This window comes from Loxodonta africana, chromosome 26 (genome assembly GCF_030014295.1).
Source record: "Loxodonta africana isolate mLoxAfr1 chromosome 26, mLoxAfr1.hap2, whole genome shotgun sequence".
Lineage (NCBI taxonomy): Eukaryota > Metazoa > Chordata > Mammalia > Proboscidea > Elephantidae > Loxodonta > Loxodonta africana.
The window spans coordinates 27,098,594-27,124,543 of NC_087367.1; the positions used below are offsets into that span (position 1 = coordinate 27,098,594).

The following is a 25,950-nucleotide window of genomic DNA, read 5'->3' on the forward strand; positions in this document are numbered from 1 at the left end:
TAAAAGAGATAGCAAAACGCTAAGGTGAGCTTTCTATCCCAGCCATGGAGAATGTCAGAATTCATGAATTCCAAGGCAGATTTCTTTTTTTTTTAAGGCAGATTTAGAACTCTCAGATTTCAGAAATGCTATTAGGTATTTTTGAAAAGGTGAAAACTATTCATTAGTGAAATACTTCATTGCTTCTTATCTTTTGTAAGCTTTTTATACCACATACCTCCTGGATCAGATATTATAGGAAATTTACAAAGAGATCATCAAGTCCAGTAGCTTCACCTTACAGATGAAGAGACTAGAGAAGTTGTACTTTATTTTCTTTTCATCACTTATCATTTTTTTAAATATCCAAAGACAGATTATATGTCTGTAAATTAAAAATTCTTTCCAGATTATTTTTATTCTATATACAAAGCAGCAGAGCTCACAAATAAATTTAAAAAAATAACTAGACAAACAAAAAAACAGTTGTATTCATATATAAAATGTGAATCTGAATATAGGGTATCAGCAAAACACAATATGTCATGAACACAGTGTGTTCATTTATGTCAGTATTCAACAGATATTTACTGAATCCTGTTATTTGCTATGAGGAGCCCTGGTGGCGCTGTGGTTAAGTGCTCAGCTGCTAACTGAAAGGCAGCAGTTCAAAGCACCAACTATTCCTTGGAAGAAAGATGTGGCAGTCTGGTTTCATAAAAAAACCAAACCCATTGCCATCAAGTTGATTCCAACTCATAGCAACTCTATAAGACAGAGTAGCAGCCACTATGACACCAGGGTTTCCCCATAAAGATTACAGCCTTGGAAACCCTATGGTGTGGTTCTACTCTGTCCTATAGGGTCGCTATTGAGTTGGAATTGACTTGATGGCAACGAGTTTGATTTTGGTTATTATTTGCTACAATCGGGGATACAAAGAAAAAAAAAGTATAGTCTGTATCCCTAAGGAACTACTCTAGAAGACAGAGAGTCTGACTTATCATTCAGATAATTATGGTATGTTCAAATGATAGAGTAATTTGGAAAAATAAAAAAAGTGAAATTCATTTCCTGAAGACCCAGGGGATACGTCACAAAAGAGGTGATTTTGAAGCTGGATTTTAAAGGCAGAGAAAAAGTTTTACAGTCAGAAGTGGAGAGGGTGATTGTATTAGTTTTTCATTGGTGCTGTAACAAATCATCACAAATTTATTACCTTACAATTCTGTAGTTTGTAAATCCAATATGAGTCTCACTAAGCCAAAATCAAGTTGTCATCAGAGTTGTGTTCCTTTAGGCTCTAGAGGTGTTATGGATTGAATTGTATTCTCCCAAAATATATGTTGGAATTCTAACCTCTCTACCTGTGAATGTAATCCTGTTTGGAAATGAGTTTCTCTGTGGTGTTAATGAGGTTGTATCAGTGTAGGGTGTGTCCTAAACCTAATCACTTTTGAGTTATTTAAAAAGAGCAGATTAGACACAGAATCAATGCCCAGTCACAGGGGGAAAACAACTGAGGCAGATGAATCCACAAGTCTAAGAACTCTAAGGATTGTTGGCTAGTAGGAGCCCTTGCGGCACAGTGGTTAAGTGCTCGGCTGCTAACCGAAAGGTACGCAGTTCGAACCCATCAGGCACTCTGGGGGGGAAAGATGTGGCAGTCTGCTTCCTTAAAGATTTATAGACTTGGAAACCCTGTAGGGCAATTCTATTCTGTTCTATAGAGCTATGAGTTGGATTCAACTCAGAAGCAGTGGGTTTGGTTTTGGTTAGAAGCTGAAATAGTAGAGAAGAACTTCTCTGATTAGATTGTTGTTGTTTTAATAGGTTGTCTCAACCTATTACAGCACCATTTTAAAGTCCAAAATCTCATCATCTCAAAAGTCCTACATTTTACCCTCTAAGTCATCCAAATCAGGTCTGGCTTATCCTGGGGCACAATTCTAAGTTATCTGCACCTAAAACACAGTGGTGGGACAGGCATAGGATAAAAGTTATAGACATTCTGATTCAAAAGGGCAGAAAATATAAATAGGAATCACTGGTCCCCAAGCCAGGAGCCCTGGTGGTATAGTGGTTGAGAGCTAAGGTGTTCTATGACCAAAAAGGTCAGCCGTTCAAATCCACCAGCTGCTCCTTGGAAACCCTATGGTGCAGTTCTATGGAATTGACTCGACAGCAATGGGTTTTTGGTCCCAAGCAGTTTTCACGTTCAGTTGGACAACTTCTATTAGATATTAAGGCCTGAAATTAGTCATTTGTGGTTCAAGGTGCTGCCCTTCCCATCCTATTTCCTTTTTCATGAAAGGGAACATCTGTTTGTAGTTGAGTAGTTGTATAAGCCTGTTTTCTGCCTGTAGTGTTTTGTGAGACTGCCTGTCATCTTTAATTTCATATTCCTTCTCTTTCAGTCCAAGGTGGTAGTGTTTCTGCTGATGTAAATTCTGGAAAACCCTCTGAGCCTCCCATGTATATCACAGGGATTCACGCTATTAGACAAGAGGCTTTTCTACAGATCTTTCCTAGATAATTTCATTTGTGTTTTTGGCTTCCACTGAGATGGCTGAGGGGCAGTGCTCCCGAGCTTTCTAGATGCTTTCTGATTTGATCGAGAGGATCTGTGAGTCACAGCCTTATTCTCTTCAAAGAGCTCGTGTGCCTGAATGGTCTGACCTTTTCCTCGTTCTGAGGTATTAGTAAAAGGTTGTACAAGCACACCCTCAGCTTCTTCTCTACAGTAGCTTTCTTACAGTGAATCTCTCAATCTTAGCATCTTGTAATCTGTATAGGCTGAAAATTTCTGAAATCTTCAATTCCTGGTTTTATTTTGTTTTTTAAACAGTTTTCCCCTCAATTTACCTCTTTCCTCTCACACGTTATAAAAGTAGCAAGAAGAAACCAGCCTACACCACAATGTGCTTGGAAACTTCTTCACCCAAAGGTCCAGTTTCACCATTTACAAGTTCTACTTTCCACATAACTGCAGGATACAATTCTAGTAAGCTTTCTGCCACTATATAGTAAGTATCCCTTTTCCTCTAATTTTCAGTAGTGTGTTCCTCACTTCCTTCTGAGCCCTCACCAGCAGCATCTTTAACGTCTACACTCCTACTGACAGTCTTGTACATGGTAAGTATTCTCTAAGACAATTTAGGTTTTCCCCACATGCTCCTCGCTAAAAGAGTTGTTAGCATCCATATTTCTTCTATTAAGTATATTTAAGGCAGTGTAGGCTTTTTCTATCATGCCCCTCAAAATTCTTCCAGCCTCTGCCCACTTCCCAGTTTCAAAGCTACTTCTGCAGTTTTGGGTATTTACAGCAGCACTCCACTTATGGAACCAAAATCTGTATTAGTTTTCCATTGCTACTATAATCACTATCAGCTTAGTGGCTTAAACAGTGCAAATTTATTATTTTATAGTTCTGTAGGTCAGAATTCCAACATGTGTCTCTCTGGGCTAAAATCAAGATGTTGGCAGGGCTGTATTCTTTTCCAGAAGCTCTAGAGGGGTTATCTTTCCCTCTGCATAACGTGGTCCTTGGCTTCTGGCTCCCTTCCTCTATCTCCAAGCTAGCATCTTTGGTTTTCTGTGATCCCTCTTCAGTTGCCACATTTCTCTCTCTCTCTCTTTCTCTCTCTCACTTCAGCCAGCAAAGGTTCTCTGCTTTTAAGGACTAAAGTGATTAGATTGGGCTGACTCAGATAATACAGGATAATCTCTTCATTTCAGGATACACAGCCTTAAACACCTCTGCAAAGTCCCTTTTACCATGTAAAATAACATACTTGCAGGTTTCAGGGATTAGGGCATGAACATCTTTGAGGCCCTTATTCTGACTACCATACTGCTTTATTATAAGCAGAGGGAATAAGAGAATTTGTAAAGCAATGGAAGCATAAATGCGCATACAATATTTAAGGAATTGTGAAAAACCTTTGATTGGCTTTCTTTCCTTTGTATTTAACTGTTTTTATTTTGTGTATGTGTGTGTGTATCTTGTTGTCCTTTTACCTGCATTCTCAGAGATCCTCACAAGTTTTCTGTGTATATAATTGGTAATTGTTTACTCTTTTCTGCCTCCTTGTGGATCTTAAATCTGCTTTTGTGTTTTTAGTTTTCCTATAATTTTCTGTATTTCTTCCACCTCCATTATAACCTTCTCGTTCTTTATGGTTATCTCTGCTTATTCCATAGCAGCCATGACTTTTTACATTTTATTGAGGGTACCAAATGATTTTCTAAATTTTTATTCTAGTTTATATAGAACATTATTTTCAGAGGTTAGCTAGTCTCTGAATCTTTAGGATCTTCACCCTTGTATTTCTTCATAATAAGCTTATTTGTTTATATATCCTCAAAAGAAGAGAAGGCTCTCCATATTTGGAATTTGCTCACAAAGTGGGTAGAGTTTGTGTTGGGGGGGTGGATTAACTCATATACTCTGTCATTTACTAGGGTATTTCACATCTGCAGCTGCATGATAAGCTGATATAACAGCTCCCCCCACCTGATGTACTTTGTTCTGCCTGCCATTCTGATTCTGAACAATCATGGCAGGGTATGTGAGAAACAATAGAACCAATGAATGTGTTATCTAGGCTCTTCTGCCATCATCCTCATCTCCCTATCTACTGAGCTTTAGTTGTAGGGAACTACTACTCCCAGAATATAATAAACCTCTTAAAAAAAAAAAAAAAAAAAACCTATCGCTGTTGAGTTGATTCTGACTCACAGCGACCCTATGGGACATAGTGGAAGTGTCCTATAGGGTTTCCAAGGAGCGGCTGGTGGATTCGAACTGCTGACATTTTGGTTAGCAGCTGATCTCTTAACCACTGTGTCACCAGGGCTCCAAAGACTTTTGCAACCAACTGCAGTGGCCTATAGCATGGAGCTACCCAAGCTCAGCAGAGCCAGTTACTAGCTCCCCACTAGGCCATGTCATCTCTGCAGGGTTTAAGTAATAAACCTCTGTCAGCCCCCAAATCCTTCCACGTTTTGGGCTTTCTGCCGTTGTGGAGAAACAACTTTCACCAAAGCCTTCTTTAACAGAGATTTTTATTGTGACATCAGAAAACGAAATGGAAACCTGGATGCAAGCACTCAGGCTTTAACAGACCAAAATCCAAAGGAGTGCGATCTATAAGTGCTTTTTATACCACTTTGACAGGTGCCGATTTATTATGAGTCAAATACTTACAGGCTATGATTGGCTAAAGACAAAGAATTAAGATTATGATTGGGTGATCTTGTTTTTCTAACAACTCGGTCTCTTGGCTCAGGGGTCCTTAGTGTGTCATATGATAATTGTTTTTTATTTGTTATGTGGGCTACGGATGGTATTGGATAGATCGCTTCCTCGGGTAAATTGTTATTTATTTGTGGCACGCACATTCACTGTCCATTGAAACAGTTAGAGCGTGCTGTCCCTCTCCTTAGATATAGTTTCCTATTGTTTTAAGCTTTTCAGATTCTGACAGACAAGTTGGCCGCTGTGGTTATGTTAATTCTTTATCATTGCCCAGTACCCTTTTCCACTCTCATCCCTTCAGGTGCTCTTCTCTTTGGATTTAGAAAAAAGAGAGGTCTTGATTTGAGGAAGGTTGAGGGAAAGATTTTGTAAAGAAGTTACAGCACTTTGATTATTGAAGAAAGCAGCATTCTCATTCCAGGGACAGTTGCCTAGTTTGGGGTTTGGTAGCTTGATATAGTCTTAAAAACAAAACAAAATTTAGGATTTATGAATTAGGTGACAGAGTGCAATAGGAATAATGAGTATTTTTATTACTGTGGAGAATATTTTATATATTATGGGCTCGCATAATGTGAATAGGCCGTTTTTAATTCAGTTCCTTCTGCCTTGGAAATTTCCTCTCCAATTCTAGCAGTAGTTTATTATAGCTGGTTTTATTGATGGCGCATTTTTTCCTTCCTCAGTTATGTGAGGAAGCACTGAGGACTTTTAGCTAGATTTTTCCCCCCTTCTCCTTGCCCCTACCCCCAAACCGAAAGATATTCCTTTTAAATTTAAGATTCTAAAAGCAGTATTTTAGGCAAGCACCCGAAAAATGGAAAGTTTGTAAATTTGTAATCTTGACGACAAGAACACAGCCTGTGTAAATAGTAGCTACTTGGGAATCAGCTGTTTGTTTCTGAGCCATAGCATTTCCACTGCTTCAAAAAGACTTTAAGAGTCTTACAGATGATTTGGGGCAGAGGTGGGGCCAAGACAGCGAACTAGTCACAAGCTTCCTCTGAACCCTCTTTCGACAAAGACCCAAAAAAACAAGTGAATTGATTACATATATGACAGTCTGTGAACTCTGAGCATCAAACGCAAAATTAAGGAATCAGTCTGAGCGACGGGGGAGGGTGAGAGCGCAGAAGCAGCAACGAGTTGCCGAGCCCGCACAGCGCCTCAGTTCCTTGGTGCCGTTCTTTGGCAGCCGGTGGCGGGGCTGATTGTAGTTTCCTGAGACATGGCAGCTTCAGTAAAAGAAGGGAAGCAAAGCAACGCACCCCTGATCCTGTGGCGTGTCTGCAGCGGGACTAGCCGTGGCATTTAGGAAGTGGCTGCTTCAGCGACAGAAGGCAAACGAAGTGCCAGCACCCCGGCCACCTGGTGTGACGGCCACAGGACGGGCTGTGGAGTTTAGGACAAAGCTGTTTCAGTGAAAGAAGGCAAACGCGGGATGCAGCCCTAACTCCCCGGGGCAATCTCAGCAAGGACCCAGCCACCGCACACAGGCTACACACGCCTCTGGAATCTGAGATAAAATAGAGTGATGTTTTAGCTCAGATTTTGTCTAATATACCTTGTGAATCTAATAGTTCCTTCTTTTGAAAGTACTCATGTCTATCTGATCCCTCCCCCCTCTGCCCCAGCCCGCTTCATTAACAGTTGATTTCCCTGGGCCTGAAATAGAACCTGCTGTGCTCTCTCTGAGCCATTCTCCTGGCCTGGGAGAAGAAACAAATTAACAAATGGGAGAAATACTTCCCGACTCCCCTAATCTGGAAGCTCAGAGCAGAAGCAGCTCCAGTCCAGGCTTAAGTGAGCCACAGACTTTGGCTTTCACCCCTACATGGATCCAGGTGGCTATTATTTTGCAAGGGCAAATCTTTAGAGGTCTGACTGTAATTGTTTCAGCTGTGCGGTGGAGAGGCAGGTTTTGCAGGCCTGATACTGCTCTGCCTATTAAATAGGGCCCTCACCTACCCACAGGAGGGACCTGAGGTCTCAAGGCTCCATCCACACCAACTAGCCACCTGCAAAAGGGTTCCGAGGATAGTGGTGCCTACCAGTCTTTACAGGTATGTGCATTGAGTGCCTAAGGTACAGCTGCAGAACCCATCCACCAGAGTGCTCTAGAGAACAGACACTCCTTCCTCACTGACACTTGGGGGAAGGCTGTCAGCACCGTACTGTCCTCAGAGTGTGACCCCCTGCCACTAGCAGAAACCAGTGCACACAACCATCACCACTGCTCCTCTAAGATAGTAGATGAGAGCCTACACCACACACTAGGTGACCGAGTATCAGGACACCTGAGCTGAATCTATACAAGAATAGTGAATAGACTCGTTGGCTCATAAACCTGGTAACAGCTCTAGCCATCTAGTAAGAGGACATTAGTGCTTCAAAGCCTCCAATAATCAAGTTAGCTCACTCTAATAGCCTAAAACACAAAACAAAACTAAGCAAGAAGCTAGGATACAGTGAGCAAACATAAAATAAATTATTACAATAACTTACAGATGGCTCAGAGACAGCAGTCAATGTAAAATTGCATAAAGAAGCAGACCAGGATTGCTTCAACAGACTCCCAAAACAGATAGTCAGGGACTCTCCCGGATGAAGATGTATTCCTGGAGTTACCAGATGTGGAATACAAAAGATTAATATACAGAACTCTTCACGACATCAGGAATGACAGGAGGAACGAGATCAGGCAACAAACAGAAAAAGCCAAGGAACACACAGAGAAAGCAGATGAAATTAAAAAGATTAATCAAGAACATAATGAAAAATTTAATAAGCTGCTAGAATCCATAGAGAGACAGCATTCAGAAATTCAGAAGATTAACAATAAAATTAACAGAATTAGACAACTCAGTAGAAAGTCAGAGGAGCAGAATTGAGGAACTGGAATTCAGAATTGGGGAGATGGAGGATAACACATTTGGCATCAATATATTTGAAGAAAAACCAGATAAAAGAGTTTTAAAAAATGAAGGCACCCTAAAAATCATGTGAGACTGTATCAAAAAAAATAACTTGCAAGCGATTGGAATAACAGAACAGGGAGGGATAACAGAAAATACAGAGAGAATTGTTAGAGATTTGTTGGCAGAAAAATTCCCTGACATCGTGAAAGATGAAAGGATATCTATCCAGGGTGGTCATCAAACCTCATACAAGGTAGATCCCAAAAGAAAGTCACCGAGACATATTATCATCAAACTTGCCAAAACCAAAGATAAAGAGAAAATCTGAAGAGCAACCAGGGATAAGCGAAAAGGCAAAGGAGTATCAATAAGTTCGGACTACTTGGCAGAAACCATGCAGGCAAGAAGGCAATGGGATGATGTATGTAGATCATTGAGAGAGAAAAGTTGTCAGCCAAGAATGATATATCCAGCCACACTGTCTCTCAAATATGAAGGTGAAATTAAGACATTTACAGATAAACACAAGCTTAGGGAATTTACAAAAACCAAACCAAAACTACGAGAAATACTAAAGGGAATTCTCTGGTTAGAAAATCAATAATATCAGATATGAACACAATACTTGAACACAGAGCAGAGAAACCAGATATCAACTCAGATAGGGAAATCAAAAAATAAGAGTCTTACAGCCTCCTGAAAAACTCAAGTTCCCTGAGCTTGATAAATTCTTTAGATAATTTCTGTTGCCGTTTCTTTAAGTTCACTGATCTTTTCTTCTTCAGTATCGAATCACTGTTAATCTTATCCAGTGTATTGTTATTTCATATTTTTTTTTATCTTTAGTAGTCTCATTTGCATCTTTTCTAACTTTGATTTGTCTCCCACTGCATTCATGCTTTTGCTTTTCCTTCTTGAACATAGAGAATACATTTCTAATAGCTGTTTTAAGGTCACTGCTAATTCTGTTATAGGTTCATTTCTGGTTCTTTTTCTGTTCATTGATTTTTTTCCTCCTCATTATGAGACATATTTTTCTAATTCTTTTCATTCCTGTAATTTTTTATTAGGTGTCAGACGTTGCACATGTTAGGATGTTTATGCTAGATTTTGTTTTATTCCTTTAAGAACTGTTGAACCTTGTACTGGGATATGATTAAATTACTTTGAATTGTTTCAAGGCCTGCTTTTCAGCTTGTTAGGACAGATCCAGTACACCCTTTACTAAAAAAAAAAAAGACATTTCCCCTTTCCATATAAAGTTTTATTGAAACATAGCCATAATCATTTGTGTATGAATTATCCATGGCTGCTTTCATACTACAGCAGTAGAGTTGAGTAGTTGTGACAGAAGCCATATGGCCTGCAAAGCCAGAAATACTTACTATTTGATCTTTTGTAGAAAAAAAAATTTACCAACTAGGAATTACAAACTAGTTTGGGGAAAGTTAATTATTTTACTTCAAATGTCACTTTGCATCCTGTAACTTCATCTGTGTTGCCATATTGTACAAAGGTTTGCTAGTGTTCTTAAAAGATTAATATGAAAGTTTTCTTGAAAGTATATCTTTGTTATTTTTAAACACAGCAAAATATATGGATCAAAAAAGCTTTTATTAGAAATTTGTTTAGAGTTTCATATTTTTATGTTATTATACTTATTTTTGGAAAACTTTTTCTGTTGCCTCTGTTTTTATTTTTAGATGACCTGTTAGTACTTCATCTCTCTGACCTGATTCGCATGGCATTCATGGCTGCAACTGACCATAGCAACCAGCTGCGGATGGCTGGTCTCCAAGCACTTGAAGACATTATCAAGAAGTTTGCTTCTGTGCCTGAGCCAGAATTTCCAGGTCATGTGATTCTGGAGCAATATCAAGCTAATGTGAGGCACTGTATTTATTTAGAAACTTAAAGTTGATCTTTTGAGTGACCATTAAAGGAGTAAAGACTCCCTTGAAGAATGTATTTGGCACCGCAGTCTACTTATTCATGTGGGACACATATCTTCAGTCACATTGTCTGTTAAACAATTTCAGTCAACCCACAGTTGAAGAGACAATGATGTAAAACTGTTGTCACTATTTTTAAGTTTTGACAGCTTATTAGTGATAAAACTAGAATAGAAATTCCAACCTAGCTTCCCAGTCTTGTGTTTACCTGGTTATCTATGCTGCTGAAAAGATAAAAGGAACATTCAAAAGAGTGTTGTGGATTTGCAGTTATTATTTTTATATGTCAACACTTGAACATTTTTAAAAATAAAAAGCAGTTGCCCCTAGCATACTAAAAGATAAATTAACTTTTAATAACAGTAGGTAATATATTTGCTGTAGAATTAGATACTTTCAGAAGATTTTTTATTTCACTCTAAACTGAAATATGCTTGTTTCTCCTGGGATTTATAGCTGTATTTATGTTATTCAAATGAGGCAATAAATCTAATCCTAGCAATGGAAGATTATGTAAAGGAAAAAAAAATTATATTCACAAGGAAAAAAATAATGAAACTTTTTTTTTTGCTGTGCTTATGCCAAAGTCTTGGCTCCAGACACACTAAAAGCTTACCTAAAAGTTGTGCTCAGACATACACAACATAACAGATGTGGATAATATGTTGTGTTTTCATCATAAGTGTTGGTGAGGAAGTTATAGCGTCTAGCCCAGGTGACTATAGAAAACCTATATGTAATTGTTTGCTCCCAAATACCCAACCTTCAGAATGAGGAACTTTTTTTTTTTAGAAATAATTTCAACCTTACAGAAAAGTGGTAAGAATAGTACAAAAAGCTATTATACCCTTTACCCAGATTCACCAATTGTTAATTATGCCCCATGTGTTTTAACATTGACATTTCCTCTACACACATATGCACACACCCTTTTTTTTCTTAAACCATTTAAGAGTGAATTAACTTTTACAGGTACCTTCACCCTTAAACACCTTAGTCTGTATTTCCAAACAATGAGAAATTCTCTTATATAACCACAGGGCAGTTATCAACTTTAGGAAATTCAACATTGATATATTGATTTTATATAATCTATCATAAAAAAAAAAAAAATTTTTTTTTTTTTTATCATATTTCAGTTTTGTTAGTCTACCCAGTAATGTCTTTGATGGTATTCTTTCTCCTTCAGTACAGGATCCAATACAGACTCCTGTATTGGGATTAGTTGCCATGCATTTTTAGCCAGAGAGAGGGACTCTTGATCCATTTTCCCACGGCTGTTGATATGCCTTACTTGACCAGATCACTAGTGAAGGGAAGAAATCTCAACTTAGGAGTTGACTGCATCTAATTCCTTTATTACGGAGCCCTGGTGGCACAGTAGTTAAGCATTCAGCTGCTAACCAGAAGGTCGGTAGGGAGAAAGATGTGGTAGTCTGCTTCTGTAAAGATTTACAGCCTTGGCAACCCTGTGGGGCAGTTCTGCCCTGCCCTATAAGGGCTACTGTAAGTCAGAGTCAACTTGATGGCAACAAGTAATTCCTTTATTCAACTCATAGATATTAAATCTACTAATACAATTAAAAGTCCATGACTGATGTTGGCTTATTTCAATCTAAAGCGCGTATTCCTTCACAGCGGTACATACATTTTTATTTCTTGAGCAATCTTCTCTTAAATCATCACTCTTTGAGGTAAAAATCATCTCTATGGTTTTTTTAGTGATTGTGAAGTTTTAGTACTACTCAGTTACTTAAAGGAATTGATCCCAGTTGTATATGATTCACTCCTGAGGTAAATGCTATTATAAATATATTAAGGAAAAAAAAAAAAACTGAGCGATAGAATAGCAATTTTGTATTATCTCTGGTAACATGGTTTTGTTGGAAAGATCTTTACTATTAAAAACAAAGGAAAAGACACAAGATTAATTGTCAATTTGGTATAGTATTCATATAGATTTGATACTGATAACCTCCTGGAAAGCAAAATAAAAATGGTGTGGTTAACTTTATTGTAACTGAAAAGAGAGGTAAGGGAGAGGTGATGAAAAGGAGAGGAAAAGAGATGTGTTTTGTGTATTTTCATCTCCAGACCAAAATAAGCTTCATGAATATTATCTTTAAAAATGAAATCCTCGTATTCATTGTTCTAGGTGGGAGCAGCTCTAAGACCAGCTTTTTCACAAGATACTCCATCAGACATAATAGCAAAAGCTTGCCAGGTAAGAAAAATAGTGTTGACATAGATATCTTAAAATTTCACTTCCAAGAAAGACAACATGAAAAAGCAAATAATATTTATTTTTATCTTGGAAATACAACAATGGCAGTTTCCTTTTTTATTATGTATCATATGATGAAGTAGTAACTGCTAATCAGAGTTCTTTTTTTGTCATAGCTAAGGACATGACTTTGGAGTACATAGCTCTTATATTATCCAGAGGTAAACAGACATAGGAAAATCGTAAGAGAGGCTAAAATAAAAGTAAAATCTCAAAATCTGTAATAATTAAAGACTGTATAATAATTATAATTAATAGAAGTTTTTTTTTTGTTTTTTTTTTGACCAGAGGTTGTAAAAATTCTAGTAGTTTCTAGGTGTTAAGTTATTTCAAACAGAATTTCACAGTATGGAAATTCCATTGCAAAATGAATCCCACAGGATTAGCCTCACTTTATTGTATCTGTAGAGTCATAAAACCATCAAAAACACTTATGCTTTGACACCTTTAATAGGTTCCTCTTTTTCATATGCCTCATCCTGAAAAAGTTCATGCATTGAACTGTAATCTTTCAGAAAACCACATTCTGCTTATATAAGGACAGAAAATAAGCAGCTCTTTCCTTCCCAGTTTTCTGGAGTACAGTGTTGTGATCCGTGTTTTTTGCTTAGAATCCATGGTCAAACCTCATGTGACCTACAGGCAGATATTGGTTTGAAATTGTTACTTTTTCCTTACTGTGGCTGAATGGATTTGCCTCTTCCTTCTGTTGTTAAGATTTATTTCACTGAAGGCTGCTGCCTTAATTATGGCCTTTAGAGAAATGAATTCCTTCCAGCAAGAGCAGACCAGAGACCTAAAAGGGAGCCTTGTTTTAGAGCTACGTTGTAGGATTATGGTACTTGAAATACAAACTGTGGGATTAGAATATGCAATTTGTTTTGGAATATTGACACACAAACTGTAAAAATCATTAAACCATAAAAAATAACCCACTGCCCTTGAGTCAATTCTGACTTATAGAACAGAGGAGAACTGCCCGGCAGGATTTCCAAGGGGTGGCTGGTGGATTTGAAGTGCCAACCTTTTGGTTAGCAGCCTAACACTTAACCACTGTGCCAGCAGGGACCCATGACAGTCATGTGTAGATAAATGTCATGATAATGTTTCAGAGCAGTGTTTAAACAGACAAAACCTTCTGTAAAGCTCCTTATCATTAGAAAAGTTAAGTCTATTAGAATTCTTGTGAATGAGTGGTATGAAGAGTTTCCTGTTATTGAATTTGCCTTAAACCTCTTATTTCCTTGTTGGCTTCAGCTTCTTTTTCTATAAGAACATTCTTTTCTAGTGGCAGGCTTAAATTTGTAGCTTCCTTTCCTTCTCTTCCTGGAAGGAAACCTGTTTTTGAAACACGTGGCGCAGAGGGCTGCAAGTTCCTTGCATTATGGGAAAATAAGGAGTTGACTCTGAGCAGATAATGAAACATGGTATCCCAACATGTGTGCTAAAATAAACTAGAATTTACAAGGAGAAACCTTCAAATCAGGGTGATTCTTAGGAATTACAGTAGAGACCCTCAGCGTCACACAATTGGGAACAGTAATCAATAGGTTCATTAAAAAAAAAAAACTTAAAGTCAATCATAAAGATAATGTGTGCCTTGAGTATTTTATTTCAGCTAAAAATTTATAAATGTTTATTCATTCACCAATCTTTTGATGTAGGGCAAACGTCTTTTTTGAATATGATTTTGTCGATACAGTGCTGCTTTGGCTTCATAAACCAAACCATAGTGTGTTAGCTGCAATTTGCAATTTCAGTTTCTTTAAAGTGGAGAAAGTACTTAGGTTTTTGCAATGCAAATTTAGGGCCAAATCCTGCATCTTTTACTATCTTCCCCAACTTTTACTGTTACATTTCTACCAAATTTTACAGAAATATTTATCTGATCTCTCCAATATATTTAGTTTCTTTAGGAATAACACCTCTTTCTTTCCTGACTTGCATTTCATCTCTTTTCACTTTAAATTTTATTGTATTTTCAGCTTCGTTTTGGCTGGCACCCTACTTTGCCATCAGTATGTTTTAATTGATAATAATCAGTTAAGAGATGTCCTTAATAATTTTTATTAACTATAGTTTATGAAGTTGAATATTTTGAAACTAAGATTATAAGAGAATAAAATAGTTTACATAAATGTTCTCAACTTTTAAGAGTTTTAAATACAGGAATGCCAGTCCATTAAGCATGATTTGAAATCCAAATGCCCTGAAAACCAAGTTTTTTCATGGTACACTTGGCTACAAAACCTGAGCTGACCTGGTCTCATTTGATCCTGACCAGAAGCTGAGACTCTAGCATTGATTAATCTCTCTTAGTGTTCCTCTTAATATATTTCATTACAGAAATGTTCATGCATTAATTATGAGGCATTGCCACACATCTTGTTTGCAGTATTCCTTAATGAGATTTATGTACCTTATTACCTTTTGCCAAAAAGCTGGGAATTGTAAAATACTTGCCAGTCCAACAGTTTCATATAAGAAAGTGAGGGTTATTATTGGTTAGAGTTGGCAATCAGACCACTCTTGCCTTCTTGACAATCTTTTCTTGGTTCTAATAATCACCATACTTGCCTGGTTTTCTGTTTGCTTTTCTGGCTTTTTCTTTTCAATTTCTTTCATTGCTTATTCTTATTCCACTTGTCCCTTAAGTATAACTATTTTCCCTGTGTTCAGTCCTTAAGGCTTTTTTTCCCCTCAATCCTTGAACCTAGCTCTATTGCTTTACTTATTACCTTTGCTGGGAGGTTTCCCAACTCTACATAGTTACCCTTGACCTTGCATCTGAATTCCAGACCCAGGTTTCCACCTGCCTGCTGAATATCTCACTATGAATGTATTACTGTCACTTTGAACTCAACATGTCAAAATATTCACAATCAAAATCATGCTCTTTACCTTCTCATTTCCTTTTGGTTTTCCTTTTCTAAGCAACAGTGTAACAGTCCTTCTATTCAGCTAACTTAAAAGGTTTGGCAATCAAAATTTGGCAATTTTTGATTCCTCACTCCTTTTGTATCTCCCTGCCCCGACTCCTTCAAAATATCTAATTGGCTTCAAAATCCTGTGATTTCTAACTCCAAATCTGTCTCAGATGCCTCTCTTTTTTCATTCTATTCCCAGCTTGATGCATATCATCTCTGATCCGTAGCAGTATAATAGTCACTTAACATGTTGCGCACAGTCCGTATACATCCCTTCCTGTCTATAAGTACTGGAGCAATACTTTCAAAGCACAGTTCTTATAATACCATCCCCCTGCTCAGAGCCTTGGTAACTCATGATTGCCTGCAGAACGGAGTCTGAATTCAGTTCACATGGAATTTAAATTCTACCATAATTTGATCCTAACTTTTCTAATCTCATCTCTTCTGCATGTAACTCCTCCATGTCTGTACACACAAACACCTAGTACCTAAACCTTCCCATTTCTCTTGCTGGAATTAATCTCTCCCTTCTTTACCTTCCCCTGGACATTTTTTTACTACGGCAGTCATAAAACTTTTCCATGTATTCACTCAATATTTGTTCTTTTACTTGAGGGCAGGTTCTACGTTTTATCCCTGTGCTTTTTGTGTGTGTGTGTGTGTGTGTGTGCTGTTGTTTTTAGTTGCCACTAAGTTGATTCTGACTCATGGCGACCTCGTGTGCAGAGTAGAATTACTCCATAGGGTTTTCAAGGCTGTGACCTCTCAAAAGTCTTCCATAACACCTCGTGTAACCCTTTGCCTGTGGCAAGTATTGAGAAATTTTGTTGCATTTAAGAATTATTCACAACTAAACTGATTTGGGGAGGAACTTTTTCTATTAAAATTTTTGTTAAATCAGACAATGGAAACATGATTAAGTGTGTGTTCTTTTGTTTTTCCACATAGGAATGCAATTAAAATCCTTACACTTCGATTGTAGAGTGCTCACTGTTGATTGGTCATTTAAAAAAAAAGCATAGTATTGGGATGTTTTGTTTTGTTTTTCTTCCCCTAAGAAAGAAAAGCATCTCTTTTCCATTTTCAAATATACAGTGTTACTTTTTTGTTTATATACAATTTTTTTTTTTTTTTTAATTTGTCTTTGGCTAGGTATGTAGTACATGGATTGGAAGTGGAGTTGTGAGTGATCTCAATGACCTCCGTCGAGTACACAATCTGCTGGTTTCTTCTTTGGACAAAGTTCAGGCCGGAAAAGGATCTTCCAGCCAGCTCTACCGAGAGAGCGCCACAACTATGGAAAAGCTGGCTGTTCTCAAAGCATGGGCAGAGGTAACTGTGACCTACTGTTTTTTAATCATTTCTCCATCCGTGAGAAAATGTTCCTCTGTTCCTTTTGGTAAAAATTTTTTGTTGATTTGAATTTTGTTTTTTAAAACTAACCTTTAAAAAAAATCATTTCTCCATCCATGAGAGAATGTTCCTCTGTTCCTTTTGGTAAAAATTTTTTGTTGATTTGAATTTTGTTTTTTAAAACTAACCTTTTAAAAAAAAACCTTTAGTGTGGATTATTTTGTGAAAATCTGTTATCTGCTGTTTATCACTGAAACACATGTACATTGATGGCTTAAAAGAACTCCTATTAAACCTTTGAAAATTATATTTCTTCATTAGCTTTGGGAAACCTTTATATTCAGGAAGGGCTATCTTTACTTACTATTTGGAAATGAGGCAAGGAAACCCCACAAATATAAATAGTAGAAAATATTTCATGCCAAGAATCTTTTACTTGATTAAATTTGAGGATACTTGGCACCACTTATTGATATTAAGGCTGCTAGATTTGTTTAATAGCTAGCTTTACCTTTTTCGTTCCCACAGCTACTTTCTTTATATTGTTTTAAATTCATTTTTCTAAATTCCTCTGCCAGTTGGTTTCACATTCTCATCATTTGACCTCAGGTATTTCAAATAACTGTTTCTTCCTCTGCCAACCCAATATCTCACTTCCATATTTCCACGGCATCAGCAGCCAGTGACCACTGAATAAGGAATTACTGGTTCAAAGCATGCCCATATAGTTTAAAGGACCTCTTCTTTTTTTAAGCAGAAGAAAAAATGTAGAGCTCAATAAGATATCATGGAAAGTTAGTTCCCTCTGATTTTTAGGTTATAGATCAAGCTTTCTTTCAAATAGAGTGTCCCTGAGTGTTTACCCCTCAGCCATTTGTGGCTTAGACAAGTAAAATAATATTTTTTGTTTTTATTGATAAAATTCATTATTTTTCTTATTGATAAAATGATTGTTTTCTCAAATTGATGCACATCTCTGATTTTATATGCAAAGTATAAGAAAAAGGTTACTATATGACCATTTCTGTTTTCTTACTTTGAAACTAATACAAATGCTTTATTAACTTTTCACATATCTAAATTTTCAGTTAAAACTTACTCTTACTGATAGAAACTGAATCTCAGCTAATTTAGTGATTTAAAAAAAAACAAAAAGACTCCAAAATTATTCTGAATTCTCCAGCCATATTCATTAACATCCCCAAACGTAGAGATGGTCTTGTAGTTTGATGGTCATAGATCGTTTGTCAGTTAGCTAGTTCGCTGCTGACTTGCATATGTGCTTGATTCACCTCCTAGAAGTTTGGTGTAGTTCAGTGAAAAAACATTAAGTGTTGAGTCAGAGGCCCAAGAACAGGTTCTGTCTTTACAGTTTACCATCTGTGTGACTTTGGTCAAGTGATTTAACCTTTCAGAACCTCCGTTTCCTCATTACAAAATGGAAATAATATCTTCTCCTAATAGAATGTATATAAAAGGGCCAAGTATTGTGTCTGGCACTCAATGGAAGATAAATGATTGCTTTAAAATTTAGATCAGAACCTCACGTAACTAAATTAATAATGAACGCTTTTATTTGGTACTCTTATTTTTGTGTAACTTGGTGCTATAATTTAATGATTTGCACCTCAAACTTAGCCCTTAATATTGTATAGGAATATTTTTTTCTGCTTAGCTTCCTCTCCTGTATCATTCTTCTCAGATGCTCAGTGTATTCTAGAGTGCTCTACTCAAGGCTTATCTTTGCTCCTCCTTTTTCACTCAGAAGATGATAGTTTTGTAACTCCTCAGATTGCTACTTTCAAATCTTTGGGTTTATGTAAATATTTAATAACTGTTCTTTCTACCTATGTGACATTGGGCAAGTTATTTAATTGCCTAAGCATGTTTCTTTAACTTTCAAGTATGGATAATTGTACACATTTTGAAGGTTTATGGTATACATTAAATGAGATAATCAGTGTAAAGGACTTTGTACGTTACTTACCATGTTATACATGCACAATGAATGTCATCTGCTGTTATTAATATAATTATTATTATTTTGAGGGCTTCCTCAAACCTAGAACTAACTTTTCTCATTCCTTACCTCCCACTCTGTGATTTATTCAATAAAATGTTATTGAGCATCAACTGTGCCAGGCTAGCAATTGAGAATATAGTGGTGAACAAGACAGTTGTACTACATTTACTACTACCTTCACTGGGGAAGACAGACTATTAAACAAGTAAATGCAACAAAATGTAATGGATGCTATAATAGGCAAAATACAGAGCATTGTGCGACATATAGCAGAGGTACCTAAAATAGTCTTAGGGGCTCAGAGCAGGCTTCATGGAGAAAGCGACATATAAGTTGAGATCTGGAGGATGAGAGTAGGCATGACGCAGGCTTGAGGGTGAGGAGGAGACTATTCCAAGCTCAGTGCTGTCAATTATCCTCCTTTCCCTATCTTCAGCCTCTCCTTCTCCGTGCTCCTTCCCCTTGTCTGCATTCTTCCCTGACTTCTTATCCCGTTCTGCTTACTTCCTTCTCTTTCTCCTTTTCACATCTAGGCCTATTAAAGTAGTTTCGTTATCTTCACTTCCTCAAACATTCAATCACTCATTTCTCAACACCCTCCCCCATCTACATTTGCATTCACCACCTCATTTAAACTACTCTAGTAAAGCCACTAATAACAATTATCCAAATCATTGGCCCTTTTCAATCCCTGTCTTACTTGACCTCTCTAAAAACTTCCCAGAAACTCTGCATTCGTTGACTTCTGTGACACAACTCTCTTTATTCTTTTTGATTGTTCATTCTCAATATCCTTGCTAGCTTCTCTTTGTCTGCTTGCTCTTTAAATGTTGGTATTTTTTCCAGTCCCTTTTTTCACTCTTCATACCTTTATGGGGCAACTTCATCCACACCCATGAGTGTAGCTTCTGCTTGTCTCCATCTCCATCCAGACCTCTCTCCTAACTTCCAATCTCATATTTTCAGCTGTTTATTAGATATCTCCACTTGGATGATGCATAGGTACCTCACACCCAGTGTGTCTAAAATAAGAGTCTTTATTCCTCTTTTTTCTCCCTTACCCTAACTAATTGCCCCACACAAGTATGTAGCAGCTCAACCTTCCCATTTTTCTGGCTAGAATTAATCTCTCCCTTCTCATCTTCCTATGGACATTTTTTAAGTATTGCAGTCATAAAACTTTCCCATGTGTTCACTCAATATCTGTTCTCTTACTTGGGGGCAGGGACTAGGTTATATTTCCCTGTCTTTTTTTTTTTTTTTTTTTTCTTCCATGCTCTTGTTGTTATTAAAAAAAATTCTGACCCATGGTGACCACATGTGTGCAGATTAAAACTGCTCCACAGGGTTTTCTTCAGACCAGAACCTGGGTATCAGTCTTAACTAGTTCTTCTTGCTCAAAGCCGCTCATCTTATGTCTAGTAAGTAACTAATTCCTGTCTGCTTTACTTAATTCGTATCTTTGAAAATAACAGTTTTGTTCTGATAATAAAATATCTCTGCTTACTGCACAAATCCAGAAAATAGAGAAAAACTGTAAAAAAGAAAATAAAACTTATCTATAATCTTATCATCTAATATAACAATAGCGATAAGTATATTCTGCCCATGTACGAATGTAAGTCTTTTTATATTCCTGAATAATAGGTATGTGTGTGTATACCTCTTTATTCTAAAGATAAAAATGGAATCTTATTCAACATAGCAACTTTTTTTAACTTAGCATTAGATCACAGTTGCCTTTTTTATATCTGTAAATAAATGCTTCCTCTTTTCCCACTGCCTTATTAGCTCAAGTCTTCATCATCTGTCAAGTAGTCTATGCCACTGCATCCTTATTTGTTTCTCTGCTGTCGGTACTTCTGTCATCAGCTATTCCTATAAAGATTTTCAGGGTAATCATTCTAAAATACAAATCTTGGACAAAATACATGAATTGATTATTCACAAAGAAGGAACAAAGGAACACATACACATATGGGGAAAAAAGAAATATAAAAAACATTCTCCAATTAAATTAACTTGACTTTTAAGATGATGACATTAGTAAAACTTTTCTGAAGGTGGTCTGTATCAAAACACTTTCTAAACTGCACATTCGTTGATCAATTTATCTTAAGGAATATTTAAGGGTATGCACAAGATTCTATTACAAGGGTGTTTGTTGTGATTTTTATTTTTCTACAAATAGAAGTGGAAATGACCTAAATGTAGTTCTTAAACCTGAAGGGTGATGGTAACATGTTAAGTGAATAGAATATCAGGTTAAGACTGTACGCATGTGCACACACACACACATAATTGTTTAGAAGATTGCATATACATCTGCAGCATGTCCACGATGTTAACAGTAATACATCTAAGTGGCAGAACTATGTGTGACTTTTTTTTCATTTTTCATTTTTCTTACTTATTTTTCTACAGAGAACTTATATTGTTCTTGGATAATATTTAATAAGAGAAATAAGTCTCATAAGACATAAAAAATAAGTCAGAATATATTCTCATGTATTATAGGTAGCAATGTGAAATAGAGAACCCTCTTAGAAAGCATTTGGTGGAAGTTATCTATTCAGAACCATAAAAATATTATAATACTGACACAGTAATTCTGTTTCTGGAATTTTATCCTAGGGAAAAAAGATCCAAAATACGGAAAAGTGAGCAAAAGTGTTTACTTGCAGCATTATTTATAATATGAAAAAGTAAACACCTTTTCTTGAAAACTATTTCATCTTTCCCAGATTTGCAAGGCTAAGTAAAGATTAAGAAGTAAATAGAAAATGTCAACGATAGGGGCATTGTTAGATGTATTATGGATCGTCTTCATCAGCCATTAAGAAAAGTGGTTGTGAAGACTAGTATTCACATGAGAAACCCTTGTGGTGTGTTAAGTGAATAAAATTAAATATAAAATTCTCCATACAGCAGAAATACAACTTTATAATGACAGAATGTGAAAACCTGGAAATGAGAATTATGAATGATTTAAAAAAATTTTATTTTCCAAACTTTTTATGGTATAACTATTAAAATAAAGTTAAAAAGTTGAGAAAAAAAAGAAATATATACATACATATACACACACACACCTCTGACCTTAAAATCCTGCAATGAGCATTCTCCCCTTCCCCACTGCCAATAGAGTAAAATTCTAACTACTTTACCAGGCATAAAGGTCCCTTTTAGCTTCATCTTCGACTACTTTTACCTTATACTCTGTGCTCACTCTATACCAAAAACTTGCAGTTTCTTCAAAATGCCATGCTGTTTCTTATTTTTGTGCTCTTGTTCTTGATATCCCCTCTGCCTGGAATCCCCCTTTCATCTCCTTTGTCTCTGAGCAAGTGAACACATTTTGTTCTTAAAAACTGCCTTGCCTTTCTCTTTCTCCCAAGGTTAAGATCCATTCATCCTTGGTGCTCCCTGAGATTTGTTCATTTATTCCACAAGCCCTGGAGTGCCTAGGTAGGCACTGGGTGGAATGTAGTAGAGAAGACTGACCATTTAAAGGAAATTTTTTAAAAATTCTTTTCTCAGCACTTTCTCACTCCCCATCATTAAACTAGTCTGTGAGTTCAGGGAAGGCAAAATCCATGAATTACTCATCTTTGTTGCCTCAGGCCCTATCATAATAGCAAGTGCAAGGTAAAAATAGGTGCCTCCTAGTAAGGATTTGATGAGTACAATGGCTGATTATATTCACAGTGCTTATTGAGACATTTTCTTAAAACATCAGCATAATAACAAATTTAGAAAAATATCAAGCCTAAAGCCACTAGGAAATATACATGTGATATATTTATAGCTTGAGATTCAAAGTGTCTGCTGTAAAAATTCATTGGTTTCTATTAATATTTCTGGATTGTTGAGTGTCAGTATTATTATTACAGACCATCACAGTGTTAAAGAATGTTTTTACTTACAAACAAAGATTCATGAAGTCTCCTATTATCATTGTCTAGAACATAGACAATTGTATGCTCTCTCTGTGTCACATAATATAGGAATATAGTATAGGAATACATGTAGAGTATAGTATAGTTAATACAGTATAAAAGATAAAACCAGTCCTATTACCTAGAAACTTCCAGCCTACTACATAGATGCAAAGACTACCTCATTAAAAACCAAACCTGTTGCTGTCAAGTCAATTCCGACTCATAACGACTCTAGAGGACAGAGTAGAACCTCCCCATAGAGTTTCCAGGGAGCACCTGGTGGATTCGAACTGCCAACCTTTTGGTTAGCAGCCGTAGCACTTAACCACTACATCACCAGGGTTTCTGACTACCTCATTCCAGAAACCAAACCAAACCCATTGCCATCGAGTCAATTCCAACTCATAACTATGCTATAGGACAGAGTAGAATTGCCCCGTGGAGTTTCCAAGGAGCACCTGGTGGATTCAAACTGCTGACCTTTTGGTTAGCAGCCGTAGCACTTAACCACTATGCCACCAGGGTTTCTGACTACCTCATTATATATACTTAGGTACAGTGAAAACACTGTGTAGAAGGAAAACAATTTTCTCAAGATTTTAATCTAGTGCAATTTATTCTCTTTCTCTTTTTTTTTCCTGCTTTATCATCGATGTTTTATCCAGCTGTGTATGTGCCAGTTACCAAAGTGTAAATGCATGTACAAAGACAAAAGAAAGCAAACAAACATAACTCACCAAAGAAGAATATGTAAAGTTATGTTTCAGGAAAGTTAACTGTTATACATCTTTTTGGTTCTCAAACTAGGGAGAAAAGATACAGATAATATATATGACCAGCAAGTAATTTTGTTTGTTCTGGTATTTGTTATAAGTTCTAGATTGCTAGATATCTTTTAAGAACTGTATAAAAAGGGGGTTTAGGAGGATATTTATAGAAACTTCTTCTCAGGCCACCTCCCCCCCTCAGCCTTTTTCTTTGAATGCTGTCTGACTGTGTCTAATAATCTAGGAAAGTGGAATCAGTAAACAGGAAGTTATACCCTATGGTAAAGACAAAACATACAAAAGGGGGCTTTGTAAAGCTGTGAGAGGAAAAGTCAGACGTCATCTCGATAAAAAAAGGTTTTCTCCAAAGCAGGTGGAATTATACTTTTGTGGTTATCAGAAAATCATGAACTTGTATAATGTCTAATATTTATAATCAATTTCTTTTTATGATGAAACTGCATAATTATAGCGACCTAGAATATCTCATTTTTTATCTTATGCCTTGCAATGTTCTCCTCCTGAATATCTTATTAGGTATATGTAGTTGCTATGAATATTAAAAAGGAAGCTGAGTCAAAACCAAAAAGAGCTACTAAAAACACTGATGATGACGATGATGATTATGGCACCGTAGATGAACTACCACCAGATAGCTTAATAACGCTCGTACAACCTGAACTGCCAATTCTCAGCCGCCTGTGGTTGGCAGCATTAAAAGACTATGCGCTTTTGACCTTACCCGCTGAATTTGCTAGCCAGCTCCCCCCAGATGGTAAGTATGGCATTCAGTGTTTTGCTTTTATGGAGTTCAAAGTAGTAATTAAACAAAATGGACTTGGTGAAGGCTAGCAACGATAGTACTCATGATAACATCTTAAATTTCTGTGGCCTTAAACTTGACTTTATAGACATTGTTTATAAAAGCATGTTCTCCATATTGAATTTATGGATTCCAGATACAGCATTAAGCTTATTTGTTAGCCCAAGGGAAAATGTTAACACTGTTATAGGAATAACTGTATGAACTAGAATGCTCTAAATAATTGTATATACGAAGTCATTATGCATAACCATGATGAAGTAAATTACTGTATTGATTAATGTGTATGTTTCTTGTCTACCAGTGAATTGTGTTCCTAAAGCCCATTCGTAAATGTTGTACTTTGGTTTGTTTTTCCTACAGAAATTTCTGTAGAAGTCATCATTAATATTTTTCTTATTTAGAAAACATACCATCAGCTCCTATTGGAAAAAAAAAAAACTCCTTTTTCTCCTCACATATTACTGACAAAAAAAATGAAGTTCCCTCTTTTTGCCTTTCTTCATCTATCATAACAGCAAGGAGAGATGAGGAAGTCCTCAGTGTTGGTACTAGAAACAGGAAGTAGGGAAAAATAGCAGAAGATGAGAAAAAAAGAAAGGAGACAGGTTCCTGGATATGGTAGAAAGAGAAGGTAACAGGGGCTCCAGGAGTTGATGGCAACAATGAAGAGATGACACCTGAGACAACAGGGTGGAAAAAGGTAATGGCATGAACAGTAGCAGGGGAAAGGCTAGAACCCCGGCACCAGTGAGGAAGAAGCAGGCATTCTGGTTCAGCAGCAGCAAGGACAAGGTTTGTTGCTGTTGGGTGCCGTGGAGTTGGTCCCAACACGTAGCAACTCTATGTGCAGCAGATGAAAATGCTGCCCAGTAGGTATACTTTCTAGAAAGACATGCTTTCTAGTATACTTATCTTGTGAAGAGGAGAATCTCTTTGGCCAGATTGCTCTTTGGTATTTAACAGGTATTTATAAGTTAAGTTGTTCATAAATGAGTGGACACTTGTAGTAGAAAGTAACGTTTTTCATTGTTTTCCAGGTGGAGCATTTTATACTCCTGAGACTATTGACACGGCTAGACTTCACTACCGGAATTCCTGGGCCCCAGTTCTCCATGCAGTGGCGCTTTGGTTAAATAGTACAGGATTTACATGCTCGGACACAACAGAGGCGGCAGCAGTATCTGGTTCACAAAAACGTTGTACGTCTGTGATTTTGAACCAGGCCTCGGTAGCAACGCCTAGTGCTAAGTCATTGCCAGAAATTAACAAAGACAGGATGCATCTGATTTTAGGTAGGTGTGTCGTGTTAATGTATTTCAAGAGGCATCACTTCTGAAAATGCCTATCTTTCATTTTAATGCTATGGAAAAGTTTTCTGAAGCACAATTCAGAGGAGGAATAGTAAAAGGAGGATTTTTCCACTCACTTTCAAAATTGTTAACTGAATTTTTTACCTAGAAATTAATTATTACAAACTATTCTTAAAAAACTTAGCTCTCATGTTCACTTTCAGAGGAGTATTGAATAACTTTTAAGAAAAAATATTAATCATGTGGTTTTTATTTTCTCAGTGATGGGTTCTTTTTACTTGACATTTAACAGATTGCCTGAAAAAAAATGCAAAGTTAAAACAAATTTAAATATATCTTAATTTATAATTTCCTTTGTAGATGGTCTTTTAACACTCAAGAATTTATACATTTTAATGAAGCTCATA

General features: G+C 36.7%; 1 protein-coding gene across 3 annotated transcripts in view; it reads left to right on the forward strand.

Annotated features, from left to right (window-relative positions):
- The window catches only part of HEATR5B (HEAT repeat containing 5B), a 125,566-nt gene that overhangs the window by 73,419 nt on the left and 26,197 nt on the right, over positions 1–25,950 (forward strand). For all 3 annotated transcript variants that reach the window (XM_010595867.3, XM_064277196.1, XM_003416075.4), the window contains exons 25-29: positions 9,861–10,042; positions 12,265–12,333; positions 16,476–16,655; positions 23,945–24,182; positions 25,271–25,525. In XM_010595867.3, coding sequence (XP_010594169.1) covers positions 9,861–10,042; positions 12,265–12,333; positions 16,476–16,655; positions 23,945–24,182; positions 25,271–25,525 — 924 coding nt within the window. The remainder of the gene's footprint in view (positions 1–9,860; positions 10,043–12,264; positions 12,334–16,475; positions 16,656–23,944; positions 24,183–25,270; positions 25,526–25,950) is intronic.